The 23,933-nt window shown below is 30.4% G+C and overlaps 3 protein-coding genes across 5 annotated transcripts; 1 reads left to right on the top strand and 2 right to left on the bottom strand.

Annotated features, from left to right (window-relative positions):
- Nucleotides 1–6: 6 nt before the first annotated feature.
- LOC120138888 (serine/threonine-protein kinase Nek2-like) lies at nt 7–4,393 on the bottom strand. Its single transcript, XM_039154278.1, has 15 exons — nt 4,248–4,393; nt 3,796–3,910; nt 3,575–3,641; nt 3,241–3,306; nt 3,111–3,157; nt 2,949–2,994; nt 2,748–2,828; nt 2,611–2,653; nt 2,474–2,523; nt 2,306–2,387; nt 2,147–2,196; nt 1,740–1,813; nt 1,567–1,618; nt 1,016–1,462; nt 7–915 (listed from the first exon to the last, which is right to left on the bottom strand). Exons 2-15 carry the CDS (start codon nt 3,879–3,881, stop codon nt 265–267), a joined length of 1,842 nt encoding a protein of 613 aa, XP_039010209.1. The 5' UTR covers nt 3,882–3,910; nt 4,248–4,393; the 3' UTR covers nt 7–264.
- A 10,235-nt stretch (nt 4,394–14,628) lies between these two features.
- LOC120138878 (auxin-induced protein PCNT115-like) lies at nt 14,629–15,811 on the top strand. Its single transcript, XM_039154269.1, has 3 exons — nt 14,629–14,751; nt 15,141–15,204; nt 15,477–15,811. The coding sequence occupies exons 1-3, from the start codon at nt 14,629–14,631 to the stop codon at nt 15,809–15,811; spliced, it is 522 nt and encodes a 173-aa protein (XP_039010200.1).
- A 3,286-nt stretch (nt 15,812–19,097) lies between these two features.
- LOC120138890 (trihelix transcription factor GTL2-like) lies at nt 19,098–21,242 on the bottom strand. 3 transcript variants are annotated; one of them, XM_039154281.1, is made up of 3 exons: nt 20,907–21,242; nt 19,901–20,452; nt 19,098–19,867 (listed from the first exon to the last, which is right to left on the bottom strand). In XM_039154281.1, the coding sequence occupies exons 1-3, from the start codon at nt 21,206–21,208 to the stop codon at nt 19,180–19,182; spliced, it is 1,542 nt and encodes a 513-aa protein (XP_039010212.1). In that variant the 5' UTR covers nt 21,209–21,242; the 3' UTR covers nt 19,098–19,179. The 3 variants fall into 3 exon arrangements, with proteins under 3 accessions (XP_039010212.1, XP_039010211.1, XP_039010210.1); XM_039154280.1 differs by having other exon boundaries at nt 19,100–19,867; nt 19,901–20,605; nt 20,814–21,235; XM_039154279.1 differs by having other exon boundaries at nt 19,100–20,605; nt 20,814–21,235.
- Nucleotides 21,243–23,933: the final 2,691 nt, after the last annotated feature.

Here is a 23,933-nt window from a genome sequence, read left to right as displayed (position 1 = left end):
GATAAGTTCGTTCGGTATCTACTTGCACCCCATTATCCATTGAGGAAAATTATGGAACTTGATGCATAAGGGGTAACTGTGATGGTGCAGGAAGATCAACTAGAGCCTATAGCTAACAATTAGCATTTCTTTGAAAACTAAAATGCCTTTCTACTACGGTTCTATCGACTAGAATAGTTACCTAAAACGTGATAAGTTGAACTCTAAAAGATTGGTACATGTTACAGCTACCGATATGATACAAACAGAATCGGTTCATCGGAATTAGTACTCTGGCTTGGCAGTGTTCTCCTTAAAGCTCTTAGTCAACCAGATGGCAGTTTCCCTAGGGGAGACCTTTCCAGGTCCAAATGGCTTTAGTAGCACACCAAGCTCATCATACCTCTCTTGCTGCAATAACCTCGCACTAAATTCGAGCAATCCTTCCAATGCCTCAGCACGTTGCTGGAACGATGAAGGGTCAAACCTTCGTCTCCGCATGTCTGATGAGGTACGGCTAGATGCTCCAGCAGTTGCATTTTGATCAGAGGAAACACTTGCATCGTCTCCATCCGCATGAAACATGCTGCGTTGAATTCCTTGCCATGCATCAGCGAACTTGGGCTTTATAGACAATTGATCACATATTTGAACCGTACATTTGTCTTTCATGATCGAATGGTCAACAAGTTGGGGCGAGCTAGAGAAGCCCTGTGCAGATTTTGGTGAAGTTTTGTTCATGGGGAAGAACGCATCTTCATATGAGGCTAACGGGAATTCAGCTATCTTATCAATTCGAGGAGCATTGACAGAAACATCCGGTGATTGTATGCAGTGAAGAATGCCGGCATTAGATCTACAAGGATCTGGCAGCGGCAAAGAAGCTCTTCGAGTTGAGGGGAGAGGATTTTTAACCGGAGTGCGTGAAAAATGAAACTGTACACACAATGCAATTAACAGTAAAAACCCAGATTTCGAAACAAAGAAAACGTTACAACTAACAATCTCTATGAATGTCTTGCACAATAGAATTTACCGAGTCGCAGTTTCTCGAAGTCTCTGTCTTTCTCTTGGGAGTTGCAGAAGCTTTTGTCGGAGAACGTTTCGGAGTCTTGGTTGCACTTAAAAGTTTCGAAGTAATTGGCTTGCAAATAACTGTTCCTTCTTGGCTGCTATCAGTACACAGATCTTCTAACCTTCTATTCAGAAAATCCGGTGCCTTGTGACGCATTCCTTTGGTAGAACAAACAGAATCTTGTTCCGCTCCAGATATGCTCGGATTTAAAGTCCTATCATTATCGAACGATTGGCGCCTCTCCCTGTAAACAGAGAAGCGGGTATCTACGGGATCCGAAAATCTGGTTTTCTTGATATTGGTTTCAGGCCAAAGCACGGGTAAAGTATTCCTTCTAGGATTATTAATTTTATGATGAACTTTAACAACATAAGACTGCAGGTGCGGATGCCTGAGCAGGTCCTCAGCCTGAAAACCGATAAACACATTGGAAGAGAGGAAATATATAAACACATTCCGAAACCATTTATATATCGATTTGCCGTTCAACTTGAGGGGAGAGTTGTACATACACTTGGTCTGAGTTCAGGATTTTTGCGCAGCATGCTTTTAACAAGGCCACGGCTAAAAAGAAAATCGACACGATAATTAGACCGACATAATTCGTCATCCGAAACTCCGACATGTTCGTAAATGAAGCTCACAAGGAAAAAAACGAGTGTTTTAGAAGGAAACCGAGGCTTACAAGGCACCGGAATATTTTGTCGGAAGCGGAGAAACTATTGATTTATTGATCTTGTTTATCAGTGCTTGCATATCCTGCTCAAGAGATTTAAGATTAATCGAAAACGAATATAAAACACAGTGATTCCGAGTTTGTATCTAAGACTTCTAACAATCAACAGCTCAAAACATTACAAACAATATACTTGCCTACAAAACAGAATGTCCGATAAGGCAGCCCCGTAAAAGTTGGGAGTCGATACGGTCCGGGACCATATATAAACGGAATATTTTGTAAAGACTATATGCAATAATCAAATCCGTATGTTATCGGAATCCTTGTCTAAGAAGGCCTAACCAGACTAGCAAAATGCTGTGTATATGCAACAAGCTGCAAATAATTACAAAAGAAAGGGTTCAAGAACTCACAAATGCTTTAAATGCAGGCTTGAGAGAAGTCATTTCAAATATACAGCACCCTGGAAAAAACATATTTTCTAGTCATATAAACACATAGAGATAAAAACTCGAGACGTGTTATAGAGACTGATTGACAAGCACAAGCATCGTCGGCTGAAGCATGTTTACCTAATGACCAGATATCTGATTTAGAACCATACGGTATATCGGCCAGAAGCTCGGGACACATATAGCTCGGAGTTCCAACAACCTTCAAAAAAGAAAATCTAGTTACGACCGAAAAAATCGAGTGATGCATTTAATTCTCAATGGTTATGTAATTCATATTTTACTTACAGAGGAGGCAAGATCATCTGAAGTCAGAATTTTGGCAAGTCCAAAATCACCTGCATCGGTGTTGATCACATTTGTGTTAGGAGAAACTGTATACTCCATCGAAGGAATTATGTGCGAAAAAACCGAAAATCACTCACCAAGGCGTATGTCATGATCTTTTGTCAAGAAGATGTTTGAACACTGAAAAAAATGAAATAACATCTCATTAATTAAAGCTACTTTGGGAATTTTTGAAGAGATTTACACCTGCAAGAGCATAAAGTGTGCCATGAACCTTGACATCGCGATGAAGAATGTGATTAAAGTGCAAATAGTCAAGAGCCATGAGGAGCTGAACAAGCCACTTGCACAGTTTCTGAACATGGACAGAAGCAAAACTTTGAGTTACAATTCTTCGATGAATAAAGCTCGGCACGAGGGAACGGGAACAGAGTAACAAAAAGAACTGAAGTTAACAGCATGAGAATAAACAAACCTCTTCAGAGAAAAGCATGCCATTTGCTTTCTTTATGGTTTCAGCGCTGTTTTATACCGAAAATCTAATTATGATTTGCTAAATTCTTGCGAGGTTCTTCGATTACAAAAAATAACTGCACTATCTCAAAAATCTATGCATCAGCAGAAAAATGTAACTTACATGTCTCCGCCTTCACAATAACCTATAATAATGCATACATAGCAACCCTGTTATCAAACACGTATGCAAACTCGTGTTAGGCTATTCGGGAAGGTTCGATATTTATGTCGTGACAATTATGACATGATACCTTTTCCAACCAGGAATCTTTGTACTCCACAATAAATGGATTTCGGATTTTAGAAATGAGCTCCATCTACATGAACAAATTGAAAGGTCAGTCTACAGATTGAATGAAACTAGGTTCATACCAATGAAACAAGATGTTGGGAAGCTACTTTAGACAACAACTCTAGTACAAGTTTGGTCCAGGCAAACTTCAACGTTGTTCCATGTCCAAAAATGCTAACACGATAATCGAATAGAAAGCGATCGATATCTGTCTTTTCTGTTCATTTCTCACTCACGTTTGCCTCAATAAAATACAAAGGATTAGAAAAGAACTATGACTAAATCATACTAACCTCCTGATGAGCAGATCTCCTTGACCTATCGGTCTGGCGAGCAAGACGAATCTTTTTCAACACATACCTTATGAACATTGCCATAGATAAGAGAAAGGAGAAGTCAACTGTCAAAAGATGAAGCAAATAACCATGATAAATTGTTCATCTTCTCATATATTCCATATATGACAGTGTTAACAATATGTAGAGGACGGACTCGGCCGTACTAGAAATCTTACTTCTTCTTTTCATGCTTATGCCTCACTAGAAGAGCTGAACCGAAAGCTCCCTTCCCAATTTGCTCTAATACTTCATATTGCTCCATGTTGGGGAAAAATTTACTTTACTCTTTTACTGTATTGCACCAGACAAAACAAATCAGGGCATTTGATATTCATGAATCCTTCACCAAAGCTAGAGATGCAAAAGAATAGACAGTAATTTCTATGTGAATTATACGAAAAAGACAACATCGAAAGAATCGACCTTCACGGTACAATTTATGATTGAACAAAATGGAACTCAAAATTGAGAACATGATACACTGAAAAGCTTGAGTGCCCTTTGCATACAGGTTTAAAGAGGGCTAATCTAAACAATGGTTCTACACATCTTCAAACAACAATGTCAAAGGCTTCAAATACATCAATTTCTTGCCAGAATCTTGTGTAAAAAACTTCGTTTTCTATACCATTAAGCTAAACTATTAAGTTTAGTCCAATCCCAGAATTGATAGCTCAGGAAGAAGCCATTTTCACTTGTATTAAGCTAATTGACTGTTGTAAGCTTCCTATTTAGGGCCAAATTATGCAAAACATCAAAAGCATTGAGTAGAGGGAAAATTGAAAAGAAAGTGCCTGAGTGAAGCAGAACTCAGTAGCAAAGTCTGAGACAGTGCACATTACAAGTAATCTTCCCTCTCAGCTTCAAACACCCAGAAAAAAAATTAAAACAATAACAAATACACTCATCATCAAGAAAGCAAAGACTTGGAAAAGGGAAAATGCAGTTTTTATAAACAAATTCATAAGGAAAGCAAAAAGAAAAAAAATCAATGAACAGTAAAGAGAGAAGAAAAGGAAATCTACAGATTCAGGAGGGAGAAGAGGACTGTTGAATGTACTGAGTGTAATAGTGATAAGGGTATATAAGATACTGATCTAAAGATATCGAGAAGAATAATGTGGACTAAAGAATTACTGTTTACAGTACAAGAAATAGGAGGAGAAAAGGAAGCTGCTGCCTGTTTCAGCTGTTTTGCCATTGGGTTGTTTTTAGTTTCAAGGAGGAAAATGACAAAGTTTGTAAGGGAGAGAGAGCTTGAAATAGTAGATTGGACCACAATATGAATAAATATAGATTTAAAAATCTGAAAGTTTTCATGGGAAAGATTCAAAGGCAAGAAACTAGGTTAGTTTAATGAGATTTTAGTTAATGGTGGACAAGGATTGTGGATTAGTGAAGAGTGGGGGAGTTCATAGTTATGTTTAGCTTTTGAAGAACACTATATAAATTGCCAAGAAACAAACAAAAGTGGAAACAAGTTGATGATTAAGACTGTTTCTGGAATTGGATTATGAATAAAATTGCTTTTATTGACTATAATTGTTAGCATGACACTGAGGTATTTATTAGCTTCAAATCTCACATCGAACCAACTTAATTATCAATATCGTATTTGTAATAAGTATTTTAGTCGGGACTTACTTTTCTGTCTATATCTAGATTTTTACGCAGGGATTTATTTGTATGGGTTACTTCCCGTTACAGACGCGCATATGAAGACTGTTTAACTATGTAATTATATATATATTTATTTATTTATTTATACATGCATTGTATTTTATCTTTATTTTAAATTTTCTGACTGCCGGAGGTATTCCACGGAAGCTGCTCTCAACCTGGCGTTGGGGGCAGCTTACTACCCTACCTCCTCCTAACCTCATTTCATATGGGAATATGGTTTTGTTGTTGTTGTTGTTGTTGCTTTCTTGAGTCCATTGACTATTAAAAGATGCAAAATGGCCCTCAACTAAAGGTGTTGCTTTACTAATTTCCCCTACTATTAAAAGTTACAAAATGACACCCATCTATTTATATGTTACAAACTTTCTTTTTCAATAAAAAAATTGCAGTCGTCTGAGCTAAATGTTAACCTAATGACTAAGATATGATAGTCGTTTGAGACTTTGGGATCAAAATTTAGCATATCTTAGTCAACAGTTTAACGTTCAACTCATATTGTCGTCAATTTTTTAATATAAAAAGATGAGTTTGGAACATATGAATAGTACGGTGACCATTTTATAACTTTTAATAGTATGGAGAATCAGTAAAGCCATGCCCTTTAATTGGAGGACCATTTTACATCTTTTAATAGTCAATGTACTCAACAAAACAATGTCCTATAATCAGGGAACTATTTGTATATTTTATCCTTTTTGTTTTAACCAAAATAAAGTAGATTATTGTGGGGAGTAAAATAGGTAAACATCAATAATGGACATTTTAATAACTTTAGGTTAATTTTAACATTATCCTTATTTAAATCTATAAAAAGAGTAAATTTTAATATATAAATATGATTTTATATTATTTGTAATTATCCCTTGATATAAATTAAAGCGAATGGTGAGAAGAGGGAAAAAGGCGGGTCAAAATAGGAATCAGTTAACTCAAGTAGTTGTTTGATATTTTTATTACTTATATGAATGACTGCTATGGAAAGGATAGACCTAGAGTGGAGTCAAAGTCTGAAAATTAATTTTAAAAAAGAAGGGTTGCTCAGTAAATTTGACAGCTTTTGTGGGGTTTTCCCATAATTTCCCCTTCTTTTCCCACTCTAACTAAAATTCAAGCACTAAAATACTAAAATGATAATTTTAATGTCCAATTATTTATGGTAAACTACACAAATGATCCCCGATTATAGGATATTACTTTGTTAAGTCTCTCGATATTAAAAAGTTACATAATGGTTCCTCGTATTGTATTGCTTTGTTGAGTTCCATGACTATTAAAAGTTACAAAATAGTCACTAGACATTATATGTTCCAAATTCATCATTTTCCATTAAAAAATTATAGTCATATGAGTTGAAAGTTAACATGTTGACTATGATATAATAAAATATGATCCCAAGACTATTTGAGTTGTATTTTATAGATCGACTCTCCGTTTATATTATTATGTCGAACTAGTGCTTGAAACATTGTATTGTTGAGTCAGTGCTTGAAAGTAATGGCGATCCAATAGAAATCATTAAAATCATATTTTATTTTATCTCAATAGCAGGTTAACGTCTAGCTCAGATGATATTCATTTTTTAACAAAAAAATAAACTTATAACATATGAATAATCGGGTGACAATTTATAATTCTAATAATGAAAAACTCAACTAAACAATAACTTATAATCATGGGCCATTTGTATACTTTACCCTATTTAGTTTACTATCTACTTTAACCTTAGACATAAAGGGAGACCAAGTGGGGACCAACACCTATTTCAATTGACCTGCAATAACGCATGTAAGTGACGAGGATTAATTGTGTAATTATAACCAATTTTGTTAACAGATGTAGCTTGATAATAACAATTAAATAATTAGATGGTCTGATTTGATAAAATTAAAGATTGATAATTAAAACAAAATTAACAATAACTAAGTGGGTATATGTATAATTTACCCTAAATTAAATCCACAACTTTTACCTAATAATGGTAAAAGAATATTGACCTTGAAAACATAGTAAGTTTGAAATTGAACATCGCATTGATTTATACCTCAACTGTCCTTGAACTGCCGGGGTTGTCTAAAAAAAAGCGGATTAATATACAGTTAAAAAACGGCGTGATCGAATTTAATAAGATAATTAATAAATTCGGTAAAGCGCTACCTATTAGTTGACAAACTCATAATGTATAGTAGAAAATATGAAAACTATTAAAAATTTTGGTAACCGATAACTTTGGTTATCGGTAGGTATCAATACATATATATAAGTATCTATACTTATTTCACTGTGGAAAACATTAATTTAAGGTTATCTTTTGAGTGAGTTTTAAGATATTAATATAGTAATTATACGCGTCTAATGATTTATGTTTATGTTACGGTATATTTATATTAAATAAAAATAATAAACATAGATATTACATATTTTTTATTTTATTTGATTAAAATTGTTAAATTTAATTTCTAAATAATTTATAAAATATCTAAACAATCAAATAATTTTTTGTGTAAATGAAATTATTAAATTAATATTGTATAAAAACATGAAATACTATTAAAATTTGAAACTAAATTACATAATTTTTAACGAAGTATCGATACATATACAAAAAATATCGATACTTTCAATATATCAGGTAGCTCTTTACCGGTTTTATCATAATGAAACTGGTTTTGTCATATTATTACATGTTATATTGTTTATGTATCGATATATTTTAAAAGTATCGATACTTTCAACATACCCGGTAGTTCTTTACCGTGTTTGTCATAATGAAACTAGTTTTATCATATTTTACATGTTATATTGTTATGCATCGATACATTTTTATAAAGTATCGATACTTTATAGACACTGTTACTGATTTCTTTTAAATTCCAAAAGTTCGATACTTATTTAAATGAAATTGATACTTTCAACATATCGAGGTAGTTTAATGTAATAGGTAGCACTTATTTTTTTTAACCGTTTACATTATTAGTGACCTTAAAAATCGGTATGTATTTTAATGTAATATGTAGCGCCTATTTTTTACCGTTTATATTATTAAACACCTTCAATAAAAACCGGTAGGTATTTTAATGTAAAGGTAGCGTCTATTTTTTTTACCGTTTATATTATTAGAAACTTTAAAAAATCGGTATGTATTTTAATGTAATAGGTAGCGCCTATTTTATTTTACCGTTTATATATTTAGTAATCTTTAAACAAATCGATAGTTATTTTAATATAATAATAGGTAGTGCCTATTTTTTTAGGTTTATATTATTAATCGTTTTTAACCGATCACTTATTTAACTAAATATACAATTTTTTAACCGTTTTTTAATCCACTAACAGCTGAACTTCCCTGAACTACCGCATGGGGCCAAAATCATGAACCAATTTGATGTGAAATTGAATTGTGAGTGGTCAATTTCATATTCCTTCACTAGACACCAAAGCAAGGTAGGTAGGCTAAGCCTTTACTCCCTTTCGAGATTATTGATTCCCTCTAACCCTATCTCAACCTCGGCAAAGCAAATACTCTCTGTTTCATGCGTAAACGGTGACAGATTTAAAAATATTTTTTTAAATAATTAAATATATATATTAATAATAAAAAGATTCATATGAAATATATATAAATAAAATTTTAAGATAAATATTATCACTAAAATAAACAATTAACTCAAAATAATTTAAATTTAAAATAACATGTACCAACTCAAACTACATGTACGTCCACCTTGATCATAACAATTGCTTGAAACCTTCAACTCATCTTTTTTCCTATTTTTATTCTCTTCTTTTGCATTATTTAAAACAACGGTGACCATTTTTATTAAATATAACGTGAAGAATTGTTTGCATAAATGCATAGGTTAAATAAATAAATGCATAATGATAAAATGATGCTTCGACGTTTTGTATAAATGATTGTTTTAATCTTTATTCTGTTTTAAAGTATTTTAGACTTCTAATGGTTTAATTTTTTTATTAAAATAGTTATTTTTAGATGGAACTCGTATGTTGATTACAGATGTTGTTGACGTGTGATTTTCGAATGTATTTAATTGATAGTGTGACTTATGTCACATCATTATTTTAGATGATATGACAAGTATCACGTCATCAATTAAACACACACATGAAAATGTCACTTCAACAAACGATTTCAATCTAACAATAACTATTTTAACCAAAATTTGAAATATTTTGGGTTAAAATGTTCCAAAAAAATATAGAGAGCAAAATGACTATTTGTATAAACGTTGGGTATTAATCTTATCATTATGCCATTTATGTTTAAGATATTTTCTTATTTATTTAAAAATTAGGATAAATTATATATTTAGTCACTCATCTATTTTCGTAATTCTATTTTGGTCACTTAATTATTTTCTAAAATCATACATAATATTATGTTTTTATTTTATTTTGATCACTCGTCGTTAAAAAAAATATTGATGTGACAATTTTTTTATTTTTACTAATAATGACGTGAAATTACTTTATGATGTCACGTCAGTATCACAACTAATATTTTAACGGCATGTGACTAAAACATAACATTAGACATGATTTTAAAAAAAATAGTTGGTGACCAAAACGAAATAATGAGAATAGGTGGGTGACTAAAAACATAGTTTACCCAAATTTATGTGAAATATAGCACATAATTATATATATATATATATATATATATATATATATATATATATATGATACTAGTATGTGTACAATTTAGACTCTACAAATAAGGATGAACATGAGACCCGGACCCAATGAATTTCGACCTAAGCCAACATTATAGTGTCGTGTTTTTTTTTAAATTGAGTTTGGTTTGTGTCAAATATTTTAAGAGAGAAAAATTGGGTTGGGTTCAAATTTAAATTTAGAGTAAAAATACTCGTTCTTAACCGAGATAATAATATAATTATATTTTATATATATTTTAAAAATAATTACAATAACACACCTCTCCCTCTACATTTATCGATTAGATTTGTATTTTACTGAATAAAAATAAGATATATATATATATATATATATAATTATCTCTTATACATTTTTAAAGATAATTACAATATAACAGCCCTCTCTATATCCCTAGACTCTGAACTCTGAATTTTAAATAGACCCTAATTTCTAAACTTGTGAAACTTATAATACTAAATCATAAAATGATAAATTACATCAATGCAACTTATTTTTTCTCCAACTCGAACTCATAAACTACATTCCAACATTTTAAAAGGATAATAGTATAATTATTATTTTTATATATTTTTAAAAGGATATTTAAGATAAATTAAATTTTATATACATAATACCACTTTGGTTAACTATCCAATGTTTTTAGGAAGGCAAGAACATAATTGTCTTGTGAGGGTTCAACAACCTTATCCACAACGAAAAATGGCAGATACATTAAAAGAAAAGAAGTTTAAGTCACATTGAAAATGGTCAAAATCACTATGAAAAGTGAGCTTTCAGTGTACAGATGGAATTGCAGCATCTTTGAATAAGAGGGGTGAACCCACCAACTTATTGAATTACCCGTGAAGTGTGAGCTCAAGTCTTACGTGAGTTGCTGTAATTCTCAACTACTCCCTTCATCATAATGTGTTTGCCTCTTTTATGGCTCAATCAACTCAATGAGATCACCAAATTTAAAATGAAAGAAAAAAAAATCAAAAATCAAAATATAATAATTAAAGATGTTTATGACTAGATTTAGAGATGGACATAAGTTGGGTTGGATTAGGTTTTTGATCAATCATAAACCTAAAAAATATACACACTACATTCAAAATTTGACCCGACCTGAGTTTAGGGTGACTTCATCCGACCTAAAACTTGATCCACCTTTTGATATAAAACTCAAATATGACCCGACCCGAAACAAATATATGTATAATAAAATATTAACTTTATTCAATAAAATAGACATCTAATTGAAAAAAATAATTTAGAGAGGGTATTATTGTAATTATCCCCGAATATATAAGATCTAATTATATTATTTTTCAGGTCAGACCGGATGGAATATTTTCACTCTAAACATGACCTGACTCGACTCAAACATATCATTCTAAAAAATTCGACTCGACTAGGACCTAAAATTTTAAAAAATCTGATCTAATAAGATCGGGTATAATCGAAACTGATCGAGTTCGAGTCTTATGCCCATCCTTAGTCTAGAATTAAGTTTGCATTACACCTATATATAATATAAACATAATTCATGTTATCCAAAAGCATAATCTTCTAAAAAATGTAAACTTTATCTAAATTTATTTATGTTTATAAATAATTAAATGTTATTAGATTCACTGAAAAATTTGCCTTATTGTAATGTTTTATATTTTTATTAAAATATACTCTTATTTTTATAAGAAAATTAGGGATAAATTATCTAAGATCAAATTTAAAATATCAGTGACTGATCTAAACATTTAAAAGTTAAACCTAAAATTTTAATTATCATCTTGTTTTTGAAAGTGATTGTATAAATTTTCTATTTGCTTATTCTCTTCTTAATAAATTTAATCAAATTTAATAATTTTTTAAAATAATAAATATGCTGTTGCTCCTTGTTAAAACTCAATACATTACACAATTAATTTATTTACAGTATGCCTCTATACTTTTTGTACATTTGATATTTAACCCTTGTACTTTTATTTCGAAAAATTTAGTATCTCTATTTTTTAAATATAAAAAAATAGTTTAATTATTAACACTATTAATATTTTTCTATTAAATTTATTCATGTGATATTTTAAAATAAAGAAAACATTAATTTGAAATTCATATAACATAAAATACATTATATTGTAATGGACTTGAATTTAACATCAGAATTTTAATCATATAATCAATTGAATTTAGATTTTTAAATCTGCAAAGTAGAGAAATTGAATTCTAAAATTATAAAGAGACTAAATTTTAAATGTATAAAAAATGCATGAACTAAAAATATGTTTTAATTATTATAAAATTAATTTTTATGTGATATAAATTACATAATATGTACAAATAAATTATATTTATTACATAATATGTACAAATAAATTATATTTATCTTTTGTGTGATGATGTGGCCGCTAGAAACTAACGAAAATGAAAGGGAGGAGTGTAGGTTAAAGGAAAAGAAGCTTTGGCTTAGAACTCGGACATAGTTCCCTCTTTGTTTGCCATTACACACGACCCTTCTTAATCATTGCCACTATCATTTCCACCTTTTGTTTTTAAATAATCATTCTCTCCTTGTTTGTATTAAGCACAATATATTTATAGGTAAAGTACTTAATGATCCCTGACTATAGGTCGTTGCGTGATTTAGTCTCCTAATTATTAAAAGTTACAAAATAGTCTCTCGACTATAGAAATGTTATTTTGTTGAGTCTCCCGACTATTAAAAGTTATAAAATGATCACCTGACTATTCATATGTTTCAAATTCGTCCTTTTTTGTTAAAAAAATTAATGACAATTTGAGTTGGACGTTAACCTGTTGGTTGGAATGTGATATTAGATTTTGGGAACATATTTTATCATATCTCAGTCACTAGGTTAATGTCTAGCTCAAACTGCTATCTATTTTTTAACAGAGAATGATTAGTTTGGAACATATGAATAGTCGGGTGATCATTTTATAATTTTTAGTAGTAGGGGGACTCAACAAAGTAACATCCTATAGTTGTGAGACCATTTTGTAACTTTTAATAATTGAGGGACTCAATCAAGTAACGACCTATAGTCAGAGATTATTTGTGTACTTTTTCCTATATTTATTTGTTTAGATATTAAACAACTAATAAAATAGTACCCAACAAGGTTTAAAAGATTAGGATAAACTACATGTTTAGTACTTAAACTATTTATTTTGTTTTGTTTTGATATCTAAACTTTATTTTTAAAGAATCATATCTAATGTTTAATTTGGGTATCCCACTGTTAAAAAAAATAATAGAATTGATGATGTGACATTATCTTATGGTGACACATCAACATCACCGTTAAGTTTTTATCGGCGAGATGCCAAAATAAAACTTAAACTAAACATTAGATATGATTCTGAAAAAAAAATAAAGTTTAGATATCAAAATGGAACAATAGTAATAGTTTAAGTACTAAACATATAGTTTACCCAAAAGATTATACAAGATCTAAGTCATCTTTAATTCCCAATTAATTTCGGATGATACCCTTGTATTATCTAATAATATTATTATTTATACAAAAAATTAGATTAAAACATGTTTTATGAAAGCATTATTGGTTTTTTTAATAGTTTGAGATAATTATGAGGTAATATTTATTCATAAATTTTTGTAAGTCATTAAGAATACACATACTCTGTAAAAACAACTGTTTAAATCTAAAATTTCAAAGAAAAATAATTTTCTTTAATCACTAAGACTAGGTGCATGTATGCGACAAAATCATGTTTGTGGCATCCAACTTGTTGTATCAGATAAAGATTGAGGTTTCGGTCCACGTTAAAGGTGGTGGGTATGTTGGGCTATGTTACGACTTACGACATCATGGGAGAATTCGCATTACATGGTCAAACTTCAAAGTGTGGTTGCATATATTAAAAGTGACCCCATCATACATGCAGTTATATTTTAAGAGTGATATTAACTAAATTTTAGATCAAGATGAAAATTTAATGGAGATTTAGGTTATATTTTAGAAGATTTAACTTTTATTATTGTCAATAAAATTTTGGTCTAATTGATAAAAATTAAAATATTGATTTTAAGTGTCATGTTGAGTAAATTATATATGATTTTCCCCCAAGTCTCATCGTATAAGAATTCAATCTAAAAATAGATTGAGGTAAATCAAATTTACTAATCTTTATTATATTTTATTATACTTATAATTATTCGAATATATATTCTTTATGATTGTACTTGTAAAAATGTTCGTAAAGTGTTTGGACATTGGATTTGCTTTCGAGGATGGATCGTGAGGGCGGTGGGATAGTCTCGTCTTCTGAAATTTTCAAATTCTCTTATATTTTACTATTGTTTGAGTAAGTTTTTATTTTTTCTACTAAAATTTCAAAAGTAATAAATTAATCACTAATGTTATCTATTTGTAACAAAACGTTCACTTGTCGTTAACCGCCGTTAACATGGGTGACGGAAATTTTATCCGGCCCATTAAGCTCTTATCTGTCAACCTCTTTATCTGCTTTCTTCATCACGCTCTCTCTTTCCTTAAGATCATGTTCTATTTTTTCTGCTATAAAAATCTTTTCAATAAATTCACTCTCCCTTCGTCGATCAAGTTAGGTTCCCAAGCCTGGAAGTGTCGGCACAAGGCCTTGGAGGCATGGGGATGTCGGCTTTCTATGGTCCTCCAAAGCCCGAACCCAACATGATTGTTCTCATCCTCCATGCATCCCCGTGGTGTGATTTGAAGAGTGGTGCTATACTGCTATTTAGTCCTAATCTAGTAATATGAAAATGGTCTGATTGCTTCTAACAGCATAGGATGTAATGAAATAAAATTGAAAAAGCCATTTTTCATATGAGTGATCGGAGTCAGACAACTTCCAGTAATAAAAACATATCATTCCCTTTTACGAGACATTTGTTGAAAACCTTTGCTGGTTCATCTTTTAATGCCTCGGGATGCTTGTCCTATGTAGTTATTGTGAATCATTCAGGTCTATACATATGGTTCATTTTCAGCAATATTTGCAGTTAATCCCGCTAACAGGCTGCACTAATAATGAATTTCAGTTTCCTCTTCGAATTAATTCTTGTTGTGTCTAAATCCTCATGCAACCCATCTGGTTTCTAATCCAACTATTCTTGACTTGTTTGAGTCATGATCACCAGGAGGGTGGCCCTGCTTATGTGCGAGCAGATTGCGAAGATAGCTTGAAACGTCTTGACGTTGAATGTATTAATCTTTATTATCGCCTTCCACTACTTCTATGATGGATGGGGTTGTGAAGTATGTTGGTAGAAACAACGAGAAGCGAGAAATAAGTTATTTGCTCAAAACTAATAACTCCAATGGGTATGTGTTTCCGGTGACTTGAATCCTCTTAAAATAAGCAAAACTATTTTGCAATGGAGGATTTGATCCGCGATATCACATTTTTCTCATGTAAATGTCCAGTGTATGCATGTTGCTTTCTTGTTTAGAATAGTTTCATGTGAATTTGCCAGGGATTACTGCATTTGAGATGGAATACATGCATTGGATCGAAGAGCAAAGTAGACAGATTTTTGATCTTAGAACCGCTCTCCAGGCGCACATTTCCGATATAGAGCTCCGTATACTGGTAGAAAGTGGCTTGAACCTCTACTGCTATCTGTCCCGCATGCGGCGAGGAGAGGACATGGCACGAGCAACAAAGAAATTAGTGGAGGTTGAAGCATGCCTTATAAGAGTGGAAATGGAAAGCCAGTTCACAGCAACTCCAAGAACTCGTGTTGTCTTTGTACCTTGCAGACAACTTTGTTCATGCAAATCTTGTGCAACTTTGTTCGTTCATACTTGAACCGTTAGATTGGAGACGGTGGCCGGCGGTTGTTATAACAACGATCGACGTGATAATCGGGGTTTGAGTTCTCTTAGGTTGAGGAGATAAAATGGGAGGAGGAACAAGAAAAAAAGAAGGTAAATAAAGAAATAAAAAAAAATATAGTTTTTTATTTAGACAATAAAGACGTCATTTTAGTTTAAATTTATTTTTTAAAGATCTAAAACTACGTCATTTTGATATAAGTTGTCATGTTATAATACCGTTCATTATTTAACTACGGATTGACAAAAAACTCAATGTATAAAGTTCAGTGATTAAATTGAGAAAAAAATAAAAGTACAGTGAATAAAATAAGAGAGAGTAAAATTCAATACGTAAATTTCTAATTTATCCTTAAAACTTAAACTTGATTGATATTTATATTTTAAATTAACATATGACATTTTGTATATAATAAGACTTAAATTAAACTAATATTTTAACTTTTTATTTAATTATAATTAAACCAATAATTCAACCAATTAAATTAATAAATTTATCGACTTTATCTTATCTTACCTAACTTAAAACTCCCCACCAAATGATAGGTTTAAGTGTTTAACTAGGAAAGAACATGAGTCAATCTTCGTTCAACCAAATCTAACTCAAAAAATATATATCTTACATCCGAAATTCGATCTGATCCGAGTACATGGTGATTTAATATTACCTAAAATTTGATCCATCTTTTGCAATAAAACGCAAATTCGATGCAACCCAAAATAAATATATTTATAAAATAAATATATAACTGAAAAAATTATAGGGAATATATTATTGTAATTGTCTTTAAATATATACAATATATTTACATTATTTTTCAGGTCAAGTTAAGTCAAGTATTTTTCACCCTAAATATGAATCCAACTTAAATTAAATCTAATTTTTTTTTAAAAAAATTGACCTAACAAGATTAGATTAGATCAAATTTCATCGGATTTAAATCTCGTACCCAGCCTGATTTTAAAATTGTCAAGGCAAAAAAACCTAAAATAAATTGGTCCAGGTGAATTATTTTTTGAAGGAAAATATGAAATTAGATGGGATCAAAATTTGATCAAGTTGACTTCACCCTTGTGACGATCAAATTATTTCTGAGCCATCTGATGATTGGGCCCCCACAAGATGCACGTGCGCCAACCTATTTTTCTTGGCTGCATATGAGAGCTGGCTATACAGTCACAGACCATCACATGTGACGTTGATGTCACGTTCAATGGAATCTATCTATTCAATTTTCATAAGAAATAAATCTTATTTAACTATTAAAAAACTATGAAATATAAATATATATTTTTAAAAATTAAAATTTATTTTTTATATTTCTATTAGCAATAAGTAATGGGTTTAATGATATAATGATTGTAATAAAAAATAAACTTTAAAATTAATATTATTAAAAATAATTATAACTTTTGAATATCAACAATAAAATAAAATGAAATAATTATTAGAATTCAAATTAAATTATTAGAACTTAGGAGTAGGATGATAATTTGATTCCATCCGATAATCGATCAAATTTATTAAAGAATGAGATGAAATTGAGTTTGAGTTTAGTGTTAATTTTTTTATTCGAATCAAAATAATAGTATAATTTTTTATTATAATTAAGCATAATTTATATAATATCTCTATAATATTTTCAATTAAGTCCCTATTTTATCAAATAAAAATATTTTTTATATATTTATATCAAATACAATAGAATTGACTGTATATTTTTATCTCAAAATCATAATTTAATTTTGAATTAGATAGAAAAAATTAAAATCAAATTAAATCAAATTCAGATAAATAAAATATATTTTTATTAAATAAAATATATTTCTTAAATCTAATATAACAAATTAAAAAATTGATTTAATCAGACCCGTTATGAATCTTACTTTATTTTTTGATTAAACTAAGGTGATTACAATGTAATATCTGTTTCAAATACTTTCAATCAATTTAAAATAACGCCCAATCACTTTTACACTCACTGATACTCAAACTCATAATTTCTACAAATAACAACGATTAAGTTAGTTGATTAGTTTTACTTAATAATACGGAGATTGGAGACACTAAAAACCTCGAAATTTTGGTCACGTGGTGGGTCCCAATATAACCTTCAGAAAATATAATGTCACTGCCTCTGTTTTTGAATGTTCACTCTCTTTATTTCTGTAAGTATTATGAATATATAAATATAATATCTCTCATTAGAATTGAAATCGAGAAAATTGAAAAATCGATATGAATTAAAGTACATAATTTGGTTCGATTTAGGTTTTTTCGCTTTACGGTATGATTTTAGTTCGATGTAAATATATAATCATATAATCTGATTCGATTTTATTTTCAATTTTTATATGGAAACTGTTTGTTTCATATCAAATCGAATTAAAAAAATAAAAGAAAATAATTATCCAAAACAAATATTTTTTTGAATTTAAATTTGTTACTTACACTCGATTTAAGCTTCAAGTTTATTTTCTTTAAATGTAAGTTTGAAAAAATAGTAAACAGTAAAAAATCACAAAATCAAATTAAACCTATTCAAGTAAAACCCGTGATTTTTATGTCATTCAATTTTAAATTTTAAAACCCCCACAAAATACAATTTAATTCATATTTTATTGAAAAACCAAACCGAACCGAATAAATACAACCCTGTCATGTTTCTGAAAATTTCCAGCAACTAATCTACAAAACCTCATTTTCTTGCCTGAAAAGATTCCCCAATTTTCATTCCGCGCTGCTTTTATTTTATTTGGTACGAAACAGTGAACTGCCCGGCCCTCATCAACACTGTCCTTTCTCCATATAGTAAGCAAACATCGATCTCTAAACTCTGAATTTATATTATAATTACAGTAAGTAATTACGATTATAAAGAGACGATGATAAAGAGAATAAAAATAATCATATATATTTATATAATGAAAGTAGTCGGGGATGGATCTAGAGGAGGGCGGGTGGAGACGGTCAACTTTTCTAAAAACATTAAATTTTTATATATTTTAGATATTTTTTTTTATCAAAAATATGTTTTCACCCTCCTAAAATTTTATAAGTTTTCTCTTGCTTAAAACTTTATAAATTCACTCATCATAACATAAAATTTTGTGTCTATTTCTGAAAATTGTCCCGACTTTGAAATTAAATTTTCATTTCCCAGATTGTCGGTGCTCACTACAATACAATATATCCTCCATGAAAGTTTACATCAGATTCTCTAAGTTAAAAAGATCAACCCACTATTATTTATCTAATATATTGTAGTTTTAATAATATTGTTATTAGATATTGTAATACTACAAATTAATTTAACATGCACCCAAAAAATATAATGAGATTCAAAATTCGAATTCAAAACCTGGTACTTGAATTATGTTGTTCGTCTCGTCACCTTTAGAAACTTGCACGGTCGACTCGTCGGCTTCCATTTGAGATGGATCAGTACGGACTGTTTCCGACGACTTCGGGTGGTTTTCCGGTCCTTCCGACGGTGCCGTGAGTGTTCCTTGGCTGTACAAAGTGCTTAATTGGTGAAAATAAGGGCATGTCCTAGAGTCAATGGACCTCTTCTTGTTGATATCTTTGGTTTTTCTGAAGTACTTATTTATGTTCTCCCACTTCTCCTTGCACCTCTTTGCACTTCTCTTGTAACCCAAATCCAACATCCCTTGTGAGATTCTTTCCCATAGGGGTGCTTTCATGGCTCCTCCTTCCTTGTCGTGGTCGCCATTTTTATAGAAACTGCATCTCAGGTTTATCAATGCCGACACTTCGTCTCTCGGCCATCTCTTTCCGAGGTCTTCTTTGTCACTGGACGTAGGGTTTTGAGGAGCTTTGTTTACTGTTAATGTTGGGTTAGGGTTTTGGGGAGGTAATGATGAAGTGGGTGTTTTTGGATTAGGGTTTTGAAGGGATTGGTTTATGGAAGATGAAGTAATGGTAGAAACTTGATCAACTTTGTTTAGTTCAATGATAATAGGATTAGGGTTTTCTGTAACTGGAACTAAAGAAGAAGAAGCAGCTAGAGGAGGATTGCAACATACATTAACCCTTATTCCAAGACATTGCTTTTTAGAGGATCCATTTCGTGAGAATCTGTTCAAGAATTTGATCATGGTGGCCTGTCTATCACCAGCAACAACTTGTTCTTTGGCTCTAAGATCAAGCTCCATGTTAATCCTATCAAGCTCTTGCTTCTTCCAAGATTCTTCTCTTGCAACATTTTCTTCCTCTCTCTTCACCATATCTTCAATCAGCTTATTATGCATCTCCTCCTGTTGGATCATCAACTTGTTCACTATATCCTCACAAAAACCTTTGAACATCTCAAGTTTCTTCACTCTTTTCCTCTTCTTGTTGTTCTTGCTGTTGGCTTTGTTATCATCATTTCCTTTGTTCTCGACCACGTTTTGGTTATCCTGATCTGATGATATTGCAGCATTGTTGTTTGCTGGTGAAGTTCGGTATAATTCATCAATAGTTCTTGAAACATCTTCCAAATTCTGACCTATATTGTCGTCTTCTTCCCTTGGATTTTCCACATTTTTGTTGCTTTCATCTGCAACAACAGCCTCCTCCTCCCGCTGCTGCTGCTGGTGGTGGTTCTGATGAGAAGGAGGATTCTCAGCTTGACAAAGTTCTTCAAGTTCACTAAAAATCCTGTAGTTTTTGCTGCAATTGTTGGTGCTGAAATATCTGCTTTCTTCTTCAAATTTCTCTTTGCATTTCTCTGCACTCCTTTTGAACCCAAGCTCTGCCAACTTCCTGCACCCACCATAATTGTGTGTGTATATAATTGAATTTGAACCATTACACAACTACCTATATTTATATATCAAACACTTATTCTTTCTATTTTACTATCTATTATTCACTTATAAGTATCCTTCTTTCTCTTTTATTAAACAACCTCTCCATAAGTATATACATGAATAATAACATGAAAAAAACGTATGTATGTATGTATGTATACCTTGAAACATGTTCCCAAGTGAATTGTGGGAACCAAGTTTCCATGCTAGATCTGACCCTCAACAGTGCAAGAACTTCATCATTAGACCAAGGTTGATGATGAAGATTATCAATGGGTTCAGCCATGGATCTCTGATATCTTTCATTAATCTCCATGTTCATAGCTACCAAGCTGGTGTTCTCTTCATTATTCTTCTGCTGGTGCAATGTCTGCAAGAACTGGGGTGGCAGCTGCTGCTGATGATGATGGGAGTTCGAAGAAGACGTGATGAACAAAGGGTCAAAAGAAGTGAAAGAGAGGGGGAGGAGGAGAGTGGTGGTGGTTCTTGCGGTTGCTGGCGGTGCCGATGAGGCGGCGACGGCGCCTATGAATTGATCCGGCACTCCATCAAACATTTTTGTTTGTGCTTTCTTGTAAGTTTTGGGAGGGTATCAGGGAAATGGGAGAGGAGGAAGGGACATGAAATTGGTGCAGAAACAAAAGAAACACTCAAAAAATACAATTGCTGCCATTTTTTCTGTATCTCAACCTCTAATCTGAATACTCTGTTCTCTCTTTATCAAGGATTTTGTCGTGTGATGGGGAAGAGAAAAGATAGCCCATCACACCCCTTTTGGTGCCAAGTGAAGTCACTGTCCAATTAGACCCCACCTCGTAAATGTTCTATTAAGGTTAAGTTCTGGCTGCTTTTTTGTATTAACTCTTAATTACTATCACTGTCAAATTTATGCATATAAATTCTCAAATTATTTCGATCTAACATTTTAAATTCTTAATTTCACATATTATTTCAGTCTAACGTTTTAAATTATGTATTGTGAATTTTTAAGTTTTATACTTTTTCATGTGTGTGTTTTTTAAAATAATATAATTTGAAGAAAAAAATAAATATAAATTGGATATTTATGATTAGAGTTGTAAAATAGACGAGACAAATCGCAAGTTATTTAAGTTTAACTTAGTTAAAGTTTGGTCAACACTTGAATCTAATGGATTGAATTTGTGTTCTTAACAAGTCGAAATAAGTTAATTGATACCCGAATCAAAAATCTCACGAGCAACTAAAATATATATTAAAATTGTAATTTTTAAATTAAATTAAATTAATAATATTAATATTTATGTATTATTTTTTTAAAAATGCAATAAAAGGTTTTCAAGTTCGAGCACAAGTTTGAGCTTTAGTTGAGGAAGGTACAAAAATGTTTCGAGTTCAAGTTTTTCGAGCTCAAGACGAGCTTCAATTTTTTATTTTGAGTTCAACTTGAGCTTGACAATTTTAAACTCGCAAGCTTTCAAATTGAGTTGAGATCAGTTTTAAACTTTCTAGACGTACTCGATTTGACCCATTTATAGCCCTATATGTGATAAAAATATGGGTACCCAAATTTTACAAATACCCACAAGTATCATGGATCAAAACATAAACCGATTTTTTAAAAAAAATCTAGAATCCAGGTTCTTTGACATTTTTTTGAACAAATTCTATTTAAGAGAGGAGAAGAGGAATTTTGCTCCTAATTAATAGTATTGAACCCACGTTTTAAGAGACAAAAATAAATTAATTAAGAATTTTTAACTATTTACTCTATAAATTGTCGAAAAATTCTTAATATTTTATGTACTAGAAAATATGAATACTCGGATGTAATCATCATACATGCACCAACATTATTTAAATGGAGCGCATCACACTAATATCATTTCATCAAACAAGTGATGGGTGAAAATGTCTAGCCAAAGATTGAAACTTTAATGGAAAGTAATATAAAAAACTAATATCAATAATATAATAAATACAAAATAATAATATTTATCATAAAAATGAAAATTTTATATACCCAAAGATTGAAACTTTGATAGAAAACTTAAATTCCTTTTTGAACCGACATCCTTGGTTGTTGTCAGCCGTTGATCTGTTTGACTTTAATATCAAGTCAATTTTTTCATCCACTTTCTTTCTTATAAAAAATCCATTAACAAATAAACATTAATTTATTTATACAGTTATTACAATAATAATTTAAGAATTATTAATCTTAATATACTTTTTTAATAGTCTAGGTAATTACAAAATAATATTTATTCATAATTTCTTTTAATCATTGATAACGTACATATATTCTATTCGTGTCCAAAACTTCTAAAAATAATAACCCTACAAATCTATTACTTAGGTTAGTATTTCTAGTAATATACTTAAACACATAATATTTTTATTAAAAAATTTAGTGGATAATACTATAATATAATAAGAGTATAAAACACATAAACCAATAACAAATGTATTACTTATGTTAGTATATCTAGGAATAATAAAAGTCTATATTCAACATATTTCAATATGGTTTAATTGGATTAGATTTTTCTTTATTAAAATTTAAATTTTAGGTCGAGTCGAGTTGAGTTTTTCTCGAATTTAGTTAGGTTGGATCATATTTGAATTTTTAAAGAATTCGTACCGACTCGACTCAAGATAATTATAATATACCATTTATATATATTTATATATTATTAATTATATTTTACTAAAAATACATAAAAAATAATATATAAGGTACTAAAATATATTATTATATTAAAATTTATTATAATATTGTGTAATTAAATTAAATAAATTAGAATTTTATTCAATTATTTTTTATTTTGATATGAATATGAAAAAATGATTAAATTAAATAGAGTCATGAAATTTTCTTTAGGATCAAGTCGAGTTTTATTATTTTAGTTTTAGATGGTTTGAATAGACCAAAATTTTATCTCAATCTGACCTGTTGTCATTCCTAAGTATATCTATAAAGTTTTTTTAAATAGCATTTCTTTTAAAATAAAAAAAATATATCCAATCTATTAGTCGATATATTTTTATAGGATTGATCATCTCAATTCAATTTGTTCCATTTACATGACTAGTAATTGAGAATATAAATGTGCCAAAGGTCCTTGTACTATTTCAAAATTTAAAATCTAGTCTTTATACTATTTTTTGTGAAAATAAGTTCATGTACTATTTTTATTTGAAAAATCTTGCTTCTTTTAATTTTGTTCAATTTTATATATTAATGGCTGATCTGACATCTATAAAAAATAACTTTTTTTAGTCTTAACGTTTGTTTTTTT

Source organism: Hibiscus syriacus, unplaced genomic scaffold, assembly GCF_006381635.1.
Source record: "Hibiscus syriacus cultivar Baekdansim isolate YM2019G1 unplaced genomic scaffold, ASM638163v2 tig00110713_pilon, whole genome shotgun sequence".
Classification (NCBI taxonomy): domain Eukaryota; kingdom Viridiplantae; phylum Streptophyta; class Magnoliopsida; order Malvales; family Malvaceae; genus Hibiscus; species Hibiscus syriacus.
Note: the sequence above shows the minus strand (reverse complement) of the source record. Positions and strands in the feature narration are given on the sequence as shown.

What these genes read in the sequence shown, in the direction of transcription:
- LOC120138888 (XM_039154278.1), bottom strand. Translation starts at nt 3,881, where the DNA reads ATGGAGCAATATGAAGTATTAGAGCAAATTGGGAAGGGAGCTTTCGGT. An exon ending in TTCTTCATCGCGATGTCAAG is followed by an intron (nt 2,654 to 2,747) that starts GTTCATGGCACA and finishes CATTTTTTTCAG; the next exon opens with TGTTCAAACATCTTCTTGAC. An exon ending in ATCAGATATCTGGTCATTAG is followed by an intron (nt 2,197 to 2,305) that starts GTAAACATGCTT and finishes TGTTTTTTCCAG; the next exon opens with GGTGCTGTATATTTGAAATG.
- LOC120138890 (XM_039154279.1), bottom strand. Translation starts at nt 21,208, where the DNA reads ATGTTTGATGGAGTGCCGGATCAATTCATAGGCGCCGTCGCCGCCTCA. An exon ending in ACTTGGGAACATGTTTCAAG is followed by an intron (nt 20,606 to 20,813) that starts GTATACATACAT and finishes TGGTGGGTGCAG; the next exon opens with GAAGTTGGCAGAGCTTGGGT.
- LOC120138878 (XM_039154269.1), top strand. Translation starts at nt 14,629, where the DNA reads ATGGGGATGTCGGCTTTCTATGGTCCTCCAAAGCCCGAACCCAACATG. An exon ending in TGCTATTTAGTCCTAATCTA is followed by an intron (nt 14,752 to 15,140) that starts GTAATATGAAAA and finishes CATGATCACCAG; the next exon opens with GAGGGTGGCCCTGCTTATGT. An exon ending in GAAACGTCTTGACGTTGAAT is followed by an intron (nt 15,205 to 15,476) that starts GTATTAATCTTT and finishes TGAATTTGCCAG; the next exon opens with GGATTACTGCATTTGAGATG.